General features: G+C 51.2%; 1 protein-coding gene across 8 annotated transcripts in view; it reads right to left on the bottom strand.

The window, feature by feature from the left end:
- Window positions 1–6,924: 6,924 nt before the first annotated feature.
- RUBCN (rubicon autophagy regulator) overlaps window positions 6,925–17,361 on the bottom strand; it is an 80,702-nt gene continuing 70,265 nt past the window's right edge. For 5 of the 8 annotated variants that reach the window (XM_055110821.2, XM_055110819.2, XM_055110820.2 and 2 more), the window contains 8 exons: window positions 17,176–17,308; window positions 16,421–16,566; window positions 15,787–15,851; window positions 15,082–15,320; window positions 12,826–12,887; window positions 11,483–11,636; window positions 10,023–10,116; window positions 6,925–9,797 (listed from right to left, as the gene is read on the bottom strand). In XM_055110821.2, coding sequence (XP_054966796.1) covers window positions 9,619–9,797; window positions 10,023–10,116; window positions 11,483–11,636; window positions 12,826–12,887; window positions 15,082–15,320; window positions 15,787–15,851; window positions 16,421–16,566; window positions 17,176–17,308 — 1,072 coding nt within the window. In that variant the 3' untranslated portion in view covers window positions 6,925–9,618. The remainder of the gene's footprint in view (window positions 9,798–10,022; window positions 10,117–11,482; window positions 11,637–12,825; window positions 12,888–15,081; window positions 15,321–15,786; window positions 15,852–16,420; window positions 16,567–17,175; window positions 17,309–17,361) is intronic. The other 3 variants (XM_055110822.1, XM_055110824.1, XM_055110823.2) reach the window with 1 other exon arrangement.

Raw genomic sequence — 17,361 nt, forward strand, 5'->3', positions numbered from 1 at the left:
CCTCCAACCCCACCCCCACCCGCCCCCAGGGCTGAGCAGAGACCTCTGGGACATGGTCACGCACACACAGAGCCTGTCCCAGAAGGCAGGACCCCGTCCCTGCCCCAGCTTCCGGCTGGCAGGGCTGTGTCAATGACTTCTGGCCAAGCGACCCCAGGAAATGGCTTTCTGTGGGGTCAGGTGGCTCCTCAGTGCCTTTTCCCGGCTTTTCATGTAAAATCATGGCAGGCGGCATCGCGAAGTGTCCCACACCCCTACAAGCTCAGGGGGAGGCCACCTTTACCCACAGGGCCAAAACGTGGGCGCAGGCTCCCCTCTGCAGTGGACGCGCTGAGGGCACACCGAGGCCCCGGCCCCCTCAGCGGCATCAGAGCAGCACACAGGGCCCGGTGAGGGTGGCCTCCACCCCTCCACCACACCAGGCACGGCTCGGAGCCAGGCCGGAGGGAGGGCCCGGCTCTGCAATGCAACCAGTAGTTTCCACACTTGGCTGTGAAGAGCGGTGTTTCCTGACAGAAGTTTCTAGCACATGTGTGCTGGCGAGGATGCGGTCGTCTACTTGCTGGGCACACACGGTGCCAGGCTGAGTGGAGGCCCCCAAAGATGTGCAGCCCCGCAAACCTGTGAGTGCCGCCTCAGATGGCAACATGATGACAGGTCTGGAGCGGGGAGAGTCTCCCGGGTCACCCACCTGCACCCTGTGCTGGGCCAGGTAGTGCCCCCCACCCCACCAAGATTCACATCCCTTCTCCGGGGAAGACGTGCGCGATGTGACAGCCCGTGAGTCCGTCCATTCCGGGGACACTATGGGGGTCACTGCGGGGGGCGGGTAAACAGAGGTGCTTCAGCCCACACAAACAAGCTAATTGAGTTTTTCTGTTTGTTTGGTTTTGAGCGAAAACGTGAACATTTTGTCCAGCTGCTTTTTAGATTCAAGAGCAGGAGCAGCCAGCGCTGCTGAGGCAGTCACACGTATACAGCTTCACGGAGCAAGCACCCAGCCAGGGCCTTGCTGACTGTGGCTGCTAATAAAACAGCAGCAATTTAGTTTCATAAAATTGCTAATAGTTTTCTTAAAATGCCATTGCACTTAAGCATACACAGGGACACCCCCATCGTCTCTGCCCTCCAGCGGGAGGGTATGAAGCTGGAGACTGGAGACTGGCCAGGGACAGAGGCAACTACTCCCTGAAATGATGTCACCCTGTGCAAGCACCTTCCCCAGGCCAGGCCAGGCCTCAACACCCCCCAGCACCTTCCCCAGGCCAGGCCTCAACACTCCCCAGCACCTTCCCCAGGCCAGGCCTCAACACCCCCCAGCACCTCCCCCAGGCCAGGCCAGGCCTCAACACCCCCCAGCACCTCCCCCAGGCCAGGCCAGGCCAGGCCTCAACACTCCCCAGCACCTCCCCCAGGCCAGGCCAGGCCAGGCCTCAACACCCCCAAGCACCTTCCCCAGGCCAGGCCAGGCCTCAACGCCCCCAAGCACCTTCCCCAGTCCAGGCCAGGCCTCAACGCCCCCAAGCACCTTCCCCAGGCCAGGCCTCAACACCCCCCAGCACCTCCCCCAGGCCAGGCCAGGCCTCAACACCCCCCAGCACCTCCCCCAGGCCAGGCCAGGCCTCAAACCCCCCAGCACCTCCCCCAGGCCAGGCCAGGCCAGGCCTCAACACTCCCCAGCACCTCCCCCAGGCCAGGCCTCAACACCCCCCAGCACCTCCCCCAGGCCAGGCCAGGCCTCAACACCCCCCAGCACCTCCCCCAGGCCAGGCCAGGCCTCAACACCCCCCAGCACCTCCCCCAGGCCAGGCCAGGCCTCAACACCCCCCAGCACCTCCCCCAGGCCAGGCCTCAACACCCCCCAGCACCTCCCCCAGGCCAGGCCAGGCCTCAACACCCCCCAGCACCTCCCCCAGGCCAGGCCTCAACACCCCCCAGCACCTCCCCCAGGCCAGGCCACACACCCAGGGTCCAGGAGGTGGGAGTGGCAGTCTCATCACCAAGCTGGAAGCAAGTGCCAGCCCATCTTTTCACTCATTGTCTTATTTCCTCAAGGTCCAAATTCTAGGGAATGAATTCAGACAATCCAGCTTGATCCATATGCCCAACCCTTGGTGATAGGTTTTAAAAAAACAACTGTTGGCCAGACAAGCGGCTCACACCTGTAATCCCAGCACTTTGGGAGGCTGAGGTGGGCAGATCACCTGAGGTCAGGAGTTCGAGACCATCCTGGCCAACATGGTGAAATCCCGTCTCTACTAAAAATACAAAAATTAGCCGGGTGTGATGGCGTGCACCTGTGGTCCCAGCTACTCAGGAAGGTGAGGCACGAGAATCGCTTGAACCCAGGAGGCGGAGGCTGCAGTGAGCCAAGATTGCTCCACTGTACTCCAGCCTGGGTGACAGAGCAAGACTGCGTTTCAAAAAAAGAAAAGTTTCTGATAAAGTGTTTCTGGGGAAAAATGTTATCTAAGGAGTAAAGAGGGGGCTTACTCTGTTCTCTGAGACTCGTGAGTTGACTGGGCACATTGTGGAAAGAATGCAGGCTAGGTAAATATTTCTGTTTGGCTGGTCACCTCTGCCTTTTCGGTTGTAAGACTTTACTTGTACTTGGGTTTGAAGAAGGGTGGCCATGGCCAGTACATGCTACTGAAGGAGTGACTCTGCTTACAGGTGCTTATGGCGAGAGCTGCAGGCCAGTCCATTAGTGCTGTTTGTAGTGTTTGGAATAGTTACAGTCTGGGAACCTTCTGCAAAAGTGTTCAGGTGGCCATTGGCTGAACCTTCCACTCTAAAACCTGACCTTCAAGAAGGCTTTTCCTGAGTCCTATGAGCCCTCTGCCTCCTACTCTTACTCCTGCCCCAGCCTTCCCGGAGACCCTGATGAGTATGAGCCTACCTTGGAAGCCACAGTTCCTCCAGGACTAAGGTAATGCTGAGAACCCTACAAATCAGGGACGAAAACCAAGGTCGCGAAGCCTGGATTTTCAGGGTTTATAGAAATTCTTAGGTGCCTTCTCCCTGTGTGCTGTCAGGGCAGTGGGGCTGACAGAGGCACCCATTTGCAGCAGAACTGGGGTGAGGCTGAGGGGATCAGAAAGGGAGGAGCAAGGGGTATTTTCTGGGTCAACACGGGCCAGCTTATCTTGTGCAGAAGGATGTCTCAGGGGTATTTTAAAGCAGCCTTTATCTTGACTACCCTTCAATACAGATATACTTTTGTACATTCCCTCTGTATTTCAAGGAAAAGAATTTTTTTCTCAAAACGCCTCTAAAATTAACTCTTTAATTTATGGAAAATGACTCATTTACAGCTAATTCAGTAAGCAGATAAGAGGAAAAAATACTCCACAATGCCACCATTCTAACAGAACCACACTAATTTTTACGTATGTTTTCCTTACGTATTTTTTCTCACCATATTTTTGCATAACTGTAATTATGATGTACATATGCTTTTTATATAGGTAAACTTCTTAATCTGGAATAATTTTAGATCCGCAGTAAAGTTGCAAAGACAGTACAAATTTGTCACACAGCCCTCACCCGATTTCAGCTCTCCCTAACGTTACCATCTTACATTACTGTAGTACTGGACATTTCCCAAAACTAAGGAACCAACACTGGTACGTTACTTTTAACTAAACTCCAAATTGTATTCAGATTTTGCCAGTTTTTTCAGTAATATCCTTTCTCCATTTCGGAATCCCACCCGGGATCCCACGTGGCATTCAGTCATCCTATCTGCTTAGTCTCCTCTCGTCCGTGACGGCATCTCTCTTTCCTTGTTTTCGAGACCTTGGCAATTTTGAGTATGGTCACGTGTTTTGTAGAAAGTTCCTCGAATTTTGCTCCTGTGTTTATGTTGTTTGTTGTTTTTCTCATGATTAGACTGAGGTTATGGGTTTCTGGAAGAATGTCAGGGAAGATGCACCCCTTTCATTGTATTAGTAGGTACATGACATCCAATGACATCTTTGGAGATGTTAACGTTGATTACTTGGTTAAGGTCGTGTTAGCTCTCTCTACTGTAAAGTTGCTATTTTCCTCTTTCTATATCCTTTTATTTAAAAAAGTGAATCACTAATTCCAGTCCGCCCTCAATGGGAGAAGGAATTAAACTCCACCTCCTGGGAGAATTTACGTATTTTGTTTAGAATTCTTCTGTGAGAATTTATTTATTTGGTCATTTATTTATGTAAGTATGGACTAATAAATATATATTTGACATACACTTTTTCTAACTTCTTCTCACATAACATTGTGTTACAAGACTTTTCCCCCGTGTTACTATCATAATTTATTTTTTTGTTTGAGACAGAGTCCCACTCTGTCGCCCAGGGTGGAGTGCAGTGGCGTGATCTCGGCTCACTGCAACCTCCGCCACCCGGGTTCAAGCAATTCTTCTGTCTCAACCTCCTGAGTAGCTGGGATTACAGGCGCCCGCCACCATGCCCAACTAGCTTTTGTATTTTTAGTAGAGACAAGGTTTCACCATGTTGGCCAGGATGGTCCCAATCTCTTGACCTCGTGATCCGCCCGCCTCGGCCTCCCAAAGTGCTGGGATTACAGGCGTGAGCCACTGTGTGCGGCTCACTATCATAATTTTTATAACTGTCATTTTGATGGTTGCATCAATTTTTTTATTTTCCATTAACTTTTTACTTTCATAAATTATGCTGCAGTAAACATCTTTAAACAATATTCTGTGATTCTTTGTACTCTCAGCTCTGGCATGGTGTCTGGAACACGGAAGCATCTATAGATGTTTGGGATTGACGGATGATTGAATGAATAAATAAATGCTGGGCTGCCATTGTGAATCAATGGTCCTTGTTTTCCTCTTCCACAGTCTTTCCAATTTTGGAATATGATCATCTAAAATCTAAGTTAAATGTTGAGAACAGAAGTTTGGGAACTTACTGGAAATCAAGCTTTGGCTTTCTGTGAACTACACCAGTTTGTAACAATGAACAAAAGGGCCTTAGAACAAAGTGAAGGTTTTGTACTGTAAGCTATTTTCCTATCTCTAGTTGAAAAACATTTGAACATTTTATCAACTTCAGCAGTCTTTCACACGGCTTTTTCATTCTCCTCTCAGTTTAAATTGTAAATATGAAGATTTTTAAATATGTAGGGTGTGTTTACAGCATATAAATATCATCTTATCTCCTGGTTTAGTCCCTGGCAAGGAAAGAGCTGGCAGTTTAATAATAAAGTGACTGAAGGACATTTGGGATGTGTGTCCTCTGATGATGACTGCTGGACAAACACAACAGGAGCAGTTGCAGACAAAGTAGCTGAGGAAGAAGACAGGAGATGAGGACACGCTCACTACTGCAGAGACTTGGTGAGCACTAAGAGGGGAGGTAGAGGGGGTCACAATCCCGCCCCTCATGCCACAGTGTGCTGGTGCTTTTTTTGTTTTGTTTTGTTTTTTTGAGACAGGGTCTCACTCTTCATCCAGGCTGGAGTGCAATGGAGCAAGCTGGGCTCACTGCAGCCCTCGCCTTCCAGGTTCAAGTGATTCTCATGATTCAGCCTCCCGAGTAGCTGGGATTACAAGCACATGCCACCATGCCTGGCTAATTTTTATATTTTTGTAGAGATGAGGTTTTGTGATGTTAGCCAGGCTGGTCTTGAATTCCTGACCTCAGGTGATCCCCCTGCCTCGGTCTCTCAAAGTACTGGATGACAGTCGTGAGCCACCGCGCCCGGCTCCTCATCCCACGAAGTGCTTCTAATCATTGTTCCACTGAGGAGCAGGGAGGAAAATAATGTATGATCAAGAACACCTGAATTTGTGTGCTAGTGGCAGAAAAGTAATGAGAGATTTATTTTAGAGGAAAACATCGACAGAACTTGATGACAGGGAGTAGGAAGGAGACGATGCCTGATGAGCTCAGTGTGCCACTTACAGAGGAAGTTGAAGACAATTAATTTTCAAACCTGGGTGACTAATGGTTAGGTTTTGGGAAATACGGAATTTATGCTGGTTTTAGACACGCTGGTTGGAGATACATGGGAAATACGGTATTTATGCTGGTTTTAGACACACTGGTTGGAGATGACACGGGAAATATGGTATTTATGCTGGTTTCAGACACACTGGTTGGAGAGGACAAGGGAAATACGGTATTTATGCTGGTTTTAGACACGCTGGTTGAAGATGACAAGGGAAATATGGTATTTATGCTGGTTTTAGACACACTGGTTGGAGATACATGGGAAATACGGTATTTATGCTGGTTTTAGACACACTGGTTGGAGATGACAAGGGAAATACGGTATTTATGCTGGTTTTAGACACACTGGTTGGAGATGACAAGGGAAATACGGTATTTATGCTGGTTTTAGACACACTGGTTGGAGATGACATGGGAAATATGGTATTTATGCTGGTTTTAGACACACTGGTAGAAGATGACACGGGAAATATGGTATTTATGCTGGTTTTAGACACACTGGTTGGAGGTGACATGAGAAAGACGGTATTGATGCTGGTTTTAGACACACTGGTTGGAGATGACAAGTGGACATTTAAGGGGAAATGTTGAGAGAGTTGCAGCGTAGAGCTGGAGCTCCAGTGGGCCAGGAGCAGAAGGGAAAGATGCTAGCTGCTCACAGAAGTGGGAACTGAAGCATCTAAGGCAAGTCAGATGTTGCGGAGAGAAAGACACCTCATTTTAAGTGACAGTTACACCAAGGGTATGGGCATGGGGCACATGTCCCATGCACCAGAAACCCAGAGAAGTGAAGTGGTTCGCTCGAGGTCTCATGGCAAGTTAGAGACACGGCCACTCCACCTCACTTTCCTTGATGTGTGTGGTCCAGTTTGCTTTACATTATAACACAGAAACCTTCTCAATGTTGTTCAGATATACCTGCTTTACAGTGGACACATACCATTTCTTGACAGTCAAGGCAGGCTGACAAAAGACAGAATTTTATTTCCTTAGTTTATTAAAGATGACAATGAACTGCCAGGCTGCACAAGCACCACGGCAGGTGGAAACGCAGTTCAGAGCACAGGCTGCACACACGGGACATCTCTACTAAGACTCGCACTCCTTTTATGTTAATTCAACGAAAGCTCTAAATCCTTGGCAGAGAACGTCAAAAACAGCCTCATTTAAGTGGAAAATATTTGTCTTCCACTCTTCTGCTATGTCTTGAATCTTGTCTCCACCTGGTAAGCAAACTATGTTTTTTTTCTTTCCCTTTACTTACAGAAAGAACACTATCACCTGCCTTCATTTAGAAGGAATTCTCTTCAGTGCATTCAAAGCTTCTCCCCGCAACAGCAGGGAATTTTCAGATAGTGGTAAGTTGCAAAGTGCTTCCAAAATATCCCATCCTCTACCCACTTCCCCCCTCTTGAATAAATAACTGGGTATTTGGACGGTGATGACGGCATCGTGTCAGAGTCACTAAAACAGACGCACGATCTAAAGGGATGGGGTGCGGTTGAGGGAGCTGGGGAAAAATAAGTGACAAGTGAGGAGCCTATGAGACTTTTATAAACTCCTGGGTCTGAATCTGGGACCTAACCCCTAGTTAAACTTGAGTTCTGTGGGGTCATTCTTAAAGCTCCCTGAAGGACCTGGGCACTTCTAGTCACAGCGCTTCAGAACTTCTGGGACTTGGCTTTTTGAGTCTCACTATGAACAGAAGGAAGAACAGCCTCAGGGTCTTCTAGCCCTACATGGCTTTCAGATCCCAACTTTGAGGCAGAGGAATCAAGGGCAGGGGCCAGTTCCCACATGTTCCCTCTCACGCTGGTGGAGCCTCAGCCCTGGCCATCACCTTAATGCCTCTCCCACTTCCCTGGGAGACTCCTTCTTACCGCCAGCTCAAGCTCTCATCAGCTTCCACCAACCACAGGCAACTTTCCGTTCAGCTTCCGGGGCAGCACCCACGCCCATTTCTTTCCTACCAGCAAGCAACTATGAGAAGACAAGCCCATGGGCAGAATTCAATCCCAGAACAAAAATGATGCAAGCTTTAGTTCACAGAGCTGCCAGCTCTTGGAGAAGCCACCCTGACCAGTGTTTTCACAGAGGTTAGAAGCTGCATCAACTTAAGGAACATCACAAACACACACATGGCCCCACCCAAGGACTTCACCGTCAACACGCACATTAACGGGGGGGGAGAGGGGAGGCAGCACACCAAAATCAGCATTATCAAAAGGACTTCACCATCAACACACATTAACGGGGGGGAGAGGGGAGGCAGCACACCAAAATCAGCATTATCAAAAGGACTTCACCATCAACACACATTAACGGGGGGAGGGAGGGGGAGGCAGCACACCAAAATCAGCATTATCAAAAGGACTTCGCTGTCAACACACACATTAATGGGGGGAGGGGGGCAGCACACTAAAATCAGCATTATCAAATGAACAGATAAACATTACCAGGCTACACAGAGTTAAGTGCATAATTGGCATAAAGGCTCTTGTTACCCCAAGAACACAGGGACATTCACACTCACATCCACAAACCGTCAAGTTCTGTAACAGCACTAATAGCAGGAAGCTTTTCTCCAACTTTGACCAAAGAAGCTAAGGCAAGAGAGACTCGGCCACCAGGGAAGGACCCAGCTCTGCTGCAGGAAGGGGAGAGAATGGAGTCGGGTTGTACTTTTACTCAGAAGCACAATGACCATCTAACAGAGGACAGAGTCATCAGGGACACGCTAAGAAGATGGTGGGTGAGGTTCCTGTCCTCACCTTAGGATGGCATCAGGGACCTGCCTGAGCTTCAAAGATCACACCTGCACCAAAAAGCCAGGTTAACTAAGAGACCTTAACACCAAGAGGGGGCCGACCGCTCCTCCGAGTAAGCGCTCCTTCAGCGACAGAGCTGTCGCCTCACGTATGCTTGCGGCGTAAGGCTACAGGTGAGCCTGGCCTAAGCATCAGTTCTGTTCTTTGCTTCAAGATCACCAGGGTAGATGAAGAAAGTCAGCCTGTGGCATCATCTATGCTTCAAATATTTCAAACAGGAAATCCCAGCAACACAGGGACATTCACAGCTGCCTCTGAGGTCTCTGAGGAGTCCAGGATAGTCATGATTGTTCTGTGGCCCCCAAAATACCCAAATAAGTGGACGAAATGCCCATGATGTAGTCCTATTCTCTGCTGCTTCTCCTCGGGGCACAGTCTGACCCCAGTCCAGGACAGGGAGAGGGAAAACGCCATCCCCGTTTCAGCAGCAGGAGGAGAGGTGGTTGAGAAAGGCCTGGCTCAGAAGCTCCAGAACTGAAACAAAGGAAAATTGGAAATGATACCTGACATGCAGGTGAAACCTAGAGGAGAAGGCCACAGACGCTGGAAGAACTTGGTCTTGCTGTCTCTTCCACTGACAGAGGCACTAGAAGCTTCACTGAAGGACCCGCATGTCAGTTCTGATGAAAACACCTGGTGTTTACAAATTATCTGTCACCACAGACTCTGGACCCATCAACCTGCCGACGGCTGACTGCACACAGACGTCAGACAAGTCAGTAAAAAAAAAAAAAGAAGCCCCAGGTGAGGCGAGTCCTTCAAAGAGTGGCTCAGTTCTGCAACAGGTGTGACCCGGCCCGGAGGGAGGGCTGCACGTGCTTTCTTCAGGTGGCCTCCAGGACGGCGGCTTCCAGGGCCAGCGCTTCCGCGGGCTCCTCCTCGTAGTCTGACAGGTAAGATTCCAGGCTCTGCCTGGCCAGTGCCTCCCGCCGGGCCTGCAGCCGCTCGCAGCGCGGACAGCTTCCAGACTTGAAGCAGGCTTTATGGTAACACGCTTTACACTCTACTCAGGTTGGGAAGGTGGGGGAGAGAAGAAAACAATTTGTATTATCTCCAGCTAGAGGTCAGTTGCTGCCACAGACCCTTCTCGCCACCAAGGCGTGGTGTCCCCTGGGGAGGCCCCGCGAGGTGCTGAGTGGCACCGAACTCTTGCTAACAGGGGTGGCTCCGGGGAATCAAGGAGCCCTGTGTTCAGGCTCACTTGCCCGATGCCTGCACCTGCCCTCACCTTCACAGGTCCGGCACTTATGGAGCTCAAAGGGAAAGATGACGTCATCCTCATTCTGACAGAATTCACAGATGAAGCCTTTGGCTTGGCAGAGCTGGGGAGGAAAAACACAGATGGCAAAATGAGGAGTGGCACATCAGGAACTGGCACGGGAGGGTGAACACCAAGGAGGGGAGTGGTCTACAGGGTTCTGCTGCCCACAGGGAGGAGGCCTGGGCTGGACTCAGAAGCATGAAAGCTAAACTAGGGCCAGGGCCGGGCAGCGTTAGACAAAGCTGTAGGCAGGAGATCAGACAGGCACCAGCCGGAGAAGCTCCGACTCCCAGCGCGGCTCTCCATGAAGAGAGGAGGAGGAAATGGCCACAAAGGGCTTCCTAAGCCGACAGTCCCATCTGGGTCATGATTTTATTTCAGAATAGGAACCACAAGCAATTAAGATAAAATGTGGAGACGAGGCTGTTCCTGAAACACAGCTCCAAGCCTGGAGTCAGGTTGTAGTGAAGGATTTCCAGTTCCTCCCAGACACACAGGGTTTCCTACCTGTGCCCAGCTCGAATTCTGGGACGGTCACAGGAACATAAACTGGGCATAGGCTAAGACAGGAAGTTCTAAAAGTGTAATGTCTGCATTTTCAACATGTTGAGTAGATGACGACAATAACGACGTGCGTTTGAGGAATACATAAAGTATACAAAACGCTGTCATACAAATTACCCCATCAACCCTCAAAAATACTGAGAAGAAAGTAAATTATTCTCTTCATCTTAGAGCCAAGAAAATTGAGGCCTCAGAGGGGACAAAGTATTTATTTTGGTCATAATGACTGAGAACAACAAATGACGGCCGAGGGTAGACTCCCTCTCCAGATTCCAGTCCAGAGCTCTCCTCTCACATCATGACAACTGCCTTTTTTTTTTCCACTCTTGTCGCTCAGGCTGGAGTGCAGTGGCATGATCTCGGCTCACTGCAACCTCCGCCTCCTGGATTCAAGCAATTCCCCTGCCTCAGCCTCCCGAGTAGCTGGGATTACAGGCACCCGCCATCATGCCCGGCTAATTTCTGTATTTTAGTAGAGATGGGGTTTCATCATGTTCGTCAGGCTGGTCTTGAACTCCTGACCTCAGGTGACCCGCCCACCTCGGCCTCCCAAACTGCTGGGATGAGAGGCCTGAGCCACCGCGCCTGGCCAACACTTCCTGAGTGAAAGTCTACTCGGTCTTGCCCGGAGCTACCCAGGACCGCAGCCAGCACCAGCTCCTCCCCTCACTCAAGGTTCTTTAGATCGGGACGATTTGGCTGCTCTCCAGGCTAAGGAACAGCAGCCCTTTCCAGTTCCTCTCCCAGTGCTGACTAGCCACTTCAACTTCCTCAAGCTAAGTGGCAAGAACCCCAGGTCCACCACCCTCCCTGTATCCCTAAAAGCAAGGGCTCAGCTGCATGCTACAGTGAGACTTTCTCACCATGCATCTCTCCACATGGGCAGCCCCTGCCCTGGTGAGCTCAGCAAGCCGGGGCCCCAGCTCCCCCTTCCTGGTCGCAGTCAGGTCATTCAGTGAGTACAGATGGAGATCCTCTGTCAGGTGGCCTGGGACTGTGTCGAAGGCATCCAGAAGCCTACAGGGAGTGACAGGAGGCAGGGGAGGGAATGATGGCCTGGGACTGTGTCAAAGGCATCCAGAAGCCTACAGGGAGTGACAGGAGGCAGGAGAGGGAATGATGACCTGGGACTGTGTCAAAGGCATCCAGAAGCCTACAGGGAGTGACAGGAGGCAGGGGAGGGAATGATGGCCTGGGACTGTGTCAAAGGCATCCAGAAGCCTACAGGGGGTGACAGGAGGCAGGGGAGGGAATGATGGCCTGGGACTGTGTCGAAGGCATCCAGAAGCCTACAGGGAGTGACAGGAGGCAGGGGAGGGAATGATGGCCTGGGACTGTGTCGAAGGCATCCAGAAGCCTACAGGGAGTGACAGGAGGCAGGGGAGGGAATGATGGCCTGGGACTGTGTCAAAGGCATCCAGAAGCCTACAGGGAGTGACAGGAGGCAGGGGAGGGAATGATGGCCTGGGACTGTGTCGAAGGCATCCAGAAGCCTACAGGGAGTGACAGGAGGCAGGGGAGGGAATGATGACCTGGGACTGTGTCGAAGGCATCCAGAAGCCTACAGGGAGTGACAGGAGGCAGGGGAGGGAACGATGACCTGGGACTGTGTCGAAGGCATCCAGAAGCCTACAGGGGGTGACAGGAGGCAGGGGAGGGAACGATGACCTGGGACTGTGTCAAAGGCATCCAGAAGCCTACAGGGGGTGACAGGAGGCAGGGGAGGGAATGATGACCTGGGACTGTGTCGAAGGCATCCAGAAGCCTACAGGGAGTGACAGGAGGCAGGGGAGGGAACGAACAGTGCATGTGCCACATCGTAGTAGAAGGATCCCTATCCAGAAACTGCAGAAAGTAATGAGGGTGGGCACCCATCAGCCAGCCCAGGGTTCCAGGCCGCCGCAGCCGTTCCACGCTGCTAGGTGTCTGGATGGCAGGAGTGACTGATTTATAGGCTCCTGCAGAGTGGCCCATGTGAGACCCAGCCTGCGAAGAGAGGTGGCCTGTCCTGGATGGAATGACCACAGATCCCCTTCCAGAGAGAAGGACACAGATACAGTTACTGCTGTGGCCTCCTGTTTACCACTTTACAGTTCTGCAAAATCTCTCTACTCTCCTTCGTTACATAACAAGAGCCAAGCGCTGGGATGTGTCCCTTTCGGAGACAGCAACGTGGCCAGAGGGCTCTAGCTCCAAAAGGACTTACTCCTTGGCCAGTCGGCAAGTCTTGAACATGTTCTTCATGTGACACAGCTGGACCCGCAGCAGCTGAAAAGAAAGAGAGGGGGGCAGGAGTGGGAGGGAGATGTGAGAAGAGGAATCCAGTGTGGGAAGCCCAGGGCCTTTAAACCCTGGGGTTCTAGAAGCCTTGCATGCTGCACCCAGAGCAGACTGTCCTACGCTCTAACTGACAACTGGCTTCAGACTGTCCTACGCTCTAACTGACAACAGGCTTCAGACTGTCCTACGCTCTGACAACTGGCTTCAGACTGTCCTACGCTCTAACAACTGGCTTCAGACTGTCCTACGCTCTAACAACTGGCTTCAGACTGTCCTACGCTCTGACAACTGGCTTCAGACTGTCCTATGCTCTAACAACTGGCTTCAGACTGTCCTACGCTCTGACAACTGGCTTCAGACTGTCCCACCCTCTAACTCGACAACTGGCTTCAGACTGTCCTATGCTCTAACTGACAACTGGCTTCAGACTGTCCTGCGCTCTAACTGACAACTGGCTTCAGACTGTCCTATGCTCTGACAACTGGCTTCAGACTGTCCTACGCTCTAACTCGACACCTGGCTTCAGACTGTCCCACATTCTGACTGACAGCTAGCTTCAGACTGTCCTACGCTCTAACTGACAACTGGCTTCAGACTGTCCTATGCTCTAACTCGACACCTGACTTCAGACTGTCCCACACTCTGACTGACAACTGGCTCCAGAGTGTCCTATGCTCTAACTGACAACTGGCTCCAGACTGTCCTATGCTCTGACAACTGGCTTCAGACTGTCCCACGCTCTAACTCAACAACTGGCTTCAGACTATCCTATGCTCTAACTGACAACTGGCTTCAGACTGTCCTACGCTCTAACTGACAACTGGCTTTAGACTGTCCTATGCTCTAACTGACAACTGGCTTCAGACTGTCCCACACTCTGACTGACAGCTGGCTTCAGACTGTCCCATGCTCTAACTGACAACTGGCTTTAGACTGTCCTATGCTCTGACAACTGGCTTCAGACTGTCCTACGCTCTAACAACTGGCTTCAGACTGTTCTACGCTCTGACAACTGGCTTCAGACTGTCCTACGCTCTAACAACTGGCTTCAGACTGTCCTACGCTCTGACAACTGGCTTCAGACTGTCCTACGCTCTAACTGACAACTGGCTTCAGACTGTCCTACGCTCCGACAACTGGCTTCAGACTGTCCTACGCTCCGACAACTGGCTTCAGACTGTCCTACGCTCCGACAACTGGCTTCAGACTGTCCTATGCTCTAACTCATCAACTGGCTTCAGACTGTCCTACGCTCTAACAACTGGCTTCAGACTGTCCTACGCTCTGACAACTGGCTTCAGACTGTCCTACGCTCTAACAACTGGCTTCAGACTGTCCTACGCTCTGACAACTGGCTTCAGACTGTCCTACGCTCTAACTCGACAACTGGCTTCAGACTGTCCTATGCTCTAACTGACAACTGGCTTCAGACTGTCCTATGCTCTAACTGACAACTGGCTCCAGACTGTCCTACGCTGTAACTGACAACTGGCTTCAGACTGTCCTACGCTCTAACTCGACAACTGGCTTCAGACTGTCCTACGCTCTAACTGACAACTGGCTTCAGACTGTCCTACGCTCTAACTGACAACTGGCTTCAGACTGTCCTACGCTCTAACTGACAACTGGCTTCAGACTGTCCTATGCTCTAACTTGCTCTAACTCGCTCTGACAACTGGCTTCAGAGTGCCCTCTAGTCAGGGAAGGCCCCTCCACCAGGTCTGTCTGCCCGAGTCACATAAGCAGTCTGGGCAGAGGAGTGCTCCGAAATTCCAATTTCTTACTCGATACCCGATTCCTCATTCATTCACTAATGTTTTTAGTGAAGGAAGAAATTCTGCTTTTGCCCTCGAGTGCTATCTACAGCTTCCTAGCTGCCATTGCCACGTTTGAGGCTCCAACTAGACAGATAACCTGGGAAATGGGAAGAGATTAAGAAAGTACATAGTGAGGGCATGAATGGAGAGACGGTTATAGCTTTGACGCTGCGATAACCAGAAGTGTGGTAATTGTGGGAAGCCCTATATAACCAAGGGAGGGGACAAGGGGAGGAGACGAGGGGAGGGGATGGGGGAGGGGACAAGAGGAGGGGATGGGGGGAGGGGACGGGGGAGGAGATGAGGGGAAGAGACGAGGGGAGGAGAAGGGCAAGACTCTAAGGTGGCCTTTTCCAAGGTCTTACCCGGACTTGATTGAGCAGCTTGACCTTCCTATAGAGGGCACTGTTTATGTCCTGCACGTTGAAGAGAGGATCATTCCAGATCTTAATGAGCAGGTCCTTGGAGAAGTTGCTGACGTAGTACTTGCTGAAGTCCCACTTGCGCAGAACCCGGCTGGGGATGGCCATCTGGGCATTCTCGTGGCAGCACTGGCAGAAGTACTTGCCCAGGTACTCACAGTACCGCAGTCGCTTGATATAATCTGGAAAAACCGGAAAGCCAGAAAGCCAGATGTAACTTTCCCATCTACAAGCTGGGAAGGCGGCTCTGCTGTTCCCTTGAAAGGGCAGAGAGGGACAGCCAATGGCCTCCAGCAACCTCTGTCTGAGTTCCCCAAAGCTTGCAGAAATCCACATAGTCGATCCTGGGGTGATAATGTCCTACCTTGGAGGCCCTGAGGAAATAAAACCAGCTGGAGATAGTAAGATCCCGCCTTACCAGCTAGCTGGAACTACCCAACTTTCCACAGGATACAGTCCTGGCCATGTGCTCCCAGAAATCATTTCCCTCCGATTGCCAGCACTCTTGCCTACTACGAACCTTTCTTTCTCCTTCCCTACTTCTGCCATGCCACCTCCTGCTACTGCCTTTGACACGCCACCTCTCCCTACGTGTCGGGGAGGGTACAGAGCCTCTGGAGGCAGCATGGTGGAAGGGAAGGCACTCACCAGGGTCAGTCCGGATGCCACATCCTGCACAGCGGTAATTCTGCTTGGCCACGGCAATCTTCCTCCTGAGGAAGGGTAAGGACAGGGCATTGGCACAGAGCAGCTGCGTGAGACCTTGGAGGTGTGAAGGAGTGAGCACACATACATACAGCTCCAGTTAAGTATGGGAAGAGAGGGGAATTCACCTATGTTTTAGTTGGACAAAAATGAACCTATTGGGAGAGCCAACTCCATATAGGATTTAGGTCTAGGCAGTGACTCTGCCCAGTAATGAACCACACATTCTGTACAAATATAAGGAATGAGACGTGGTAAAGGAGAGAGAATGACAGGAGAGAAAAGCATCCATCCATCTTAGAAAGAGAAGAAAAACCAGCAAGCCCACACAACTACTGGGAGGAAAGCTATAGGTTGGGAATGCCAGCAAAACAAAACCCGCCTCGTTTCCAATTAGCTCCAGGAATTAAGAGTAAGAAACGAAGGACCAAATGGACGACGCCCCCCTCTGCCTTTAGATGAAGAGAACGGTGTGGGAAGGACAGCTGGAGGCACGGACAAGTGGGTGAGACGAAAACCCTGACAATCCAAAGAGGACGGATCTGTGCTCCAAAGGGCACAGACACTGGCCACTCACGTTGGGGCTGGATGAACATTAAAAATTATCTGAGGCCGGGGGGGGGCCCACTCCAAGTTGCCACGAACACGAATCCGCAGCTTGTAGATGTCAGCGTGCTGCCCGTCATCCGGTGAGATGGGCAGTGAGTCAGGAATGGGCAGGAGCTGCAGGAGAAAAGCACAGTTGGGGTAAGTTCACACGGACGGGCTTGGGAAACACAAATGCAGGACCCTTTTGGCCATGACAGAGCATAACGAGTGAAAGACATTTCAGGAACACCACAGGATAAGGGCTTCAGGGAACCTCAGAAACAACCAGGAGGCGCCAAGGTACTACAAGTGAGGGCCGTGGGTTCCAAGAAGCAAACAGAAACAGCCTACCAGGGCAGTGGCCCCACGGCTCATGCTGTCCCTGCACCCATCCCAGGACCCTTGCTGTGCCAGTGTGTTTCATGCCTTAAAGACAACTGCAGAGCAAAGAATCCAAGCGATTCACTTTTGCGTAGTGTCTCCGAGGTGGTCACAAACCAAACATGACTGAGTCTGGCGAGCAGTCCTGTGAATAAGGACCGCGAACACGCCGTCATCTCTGCTCTGACAAGGCGAGCAAGCATTCACTCGTTCATTTATCACTTGACACATTGTAATGAATGGCTTCCATGAGTAAGGGGGGAACACCCAGGCTCATTCCAGACTAGGGACATGTGACGAAGGAAAACAAGGTCACAGAGGCTCACGATGGCCCCTGGGTAGGAAGAAGAGCTAAGGACCTACCTTCTGAGGGGCATCATGCTCCGGGACAAGCCACTCCAGCTCCGAGGCGGCTGGAAGCTGCATCCCCTCAAACTGCTTCAGGAGCCCCATGGCCACCGCCTCAGCAGACGTGGAGTGCAGGAAGCAGTGGGAGCTGGAAAGGGGAGAATCAAGGACGGCTGAACACAGGGAAAGGATGGGCAGATG

Source organism: Pan paniscus, chromosome 2 (assembly GCF_029289425.2).
Source record: "Pan paniscus chromosome 2, NHGRI_mPanPan1-v2.0_pri, whole genome shotgun sequence".
NCBI classification, from domain to species: Eukaryota; Metazoa; Chordata; class Mammalia; order Primates; family Hominidae; genus Pan; species Pan paniscus.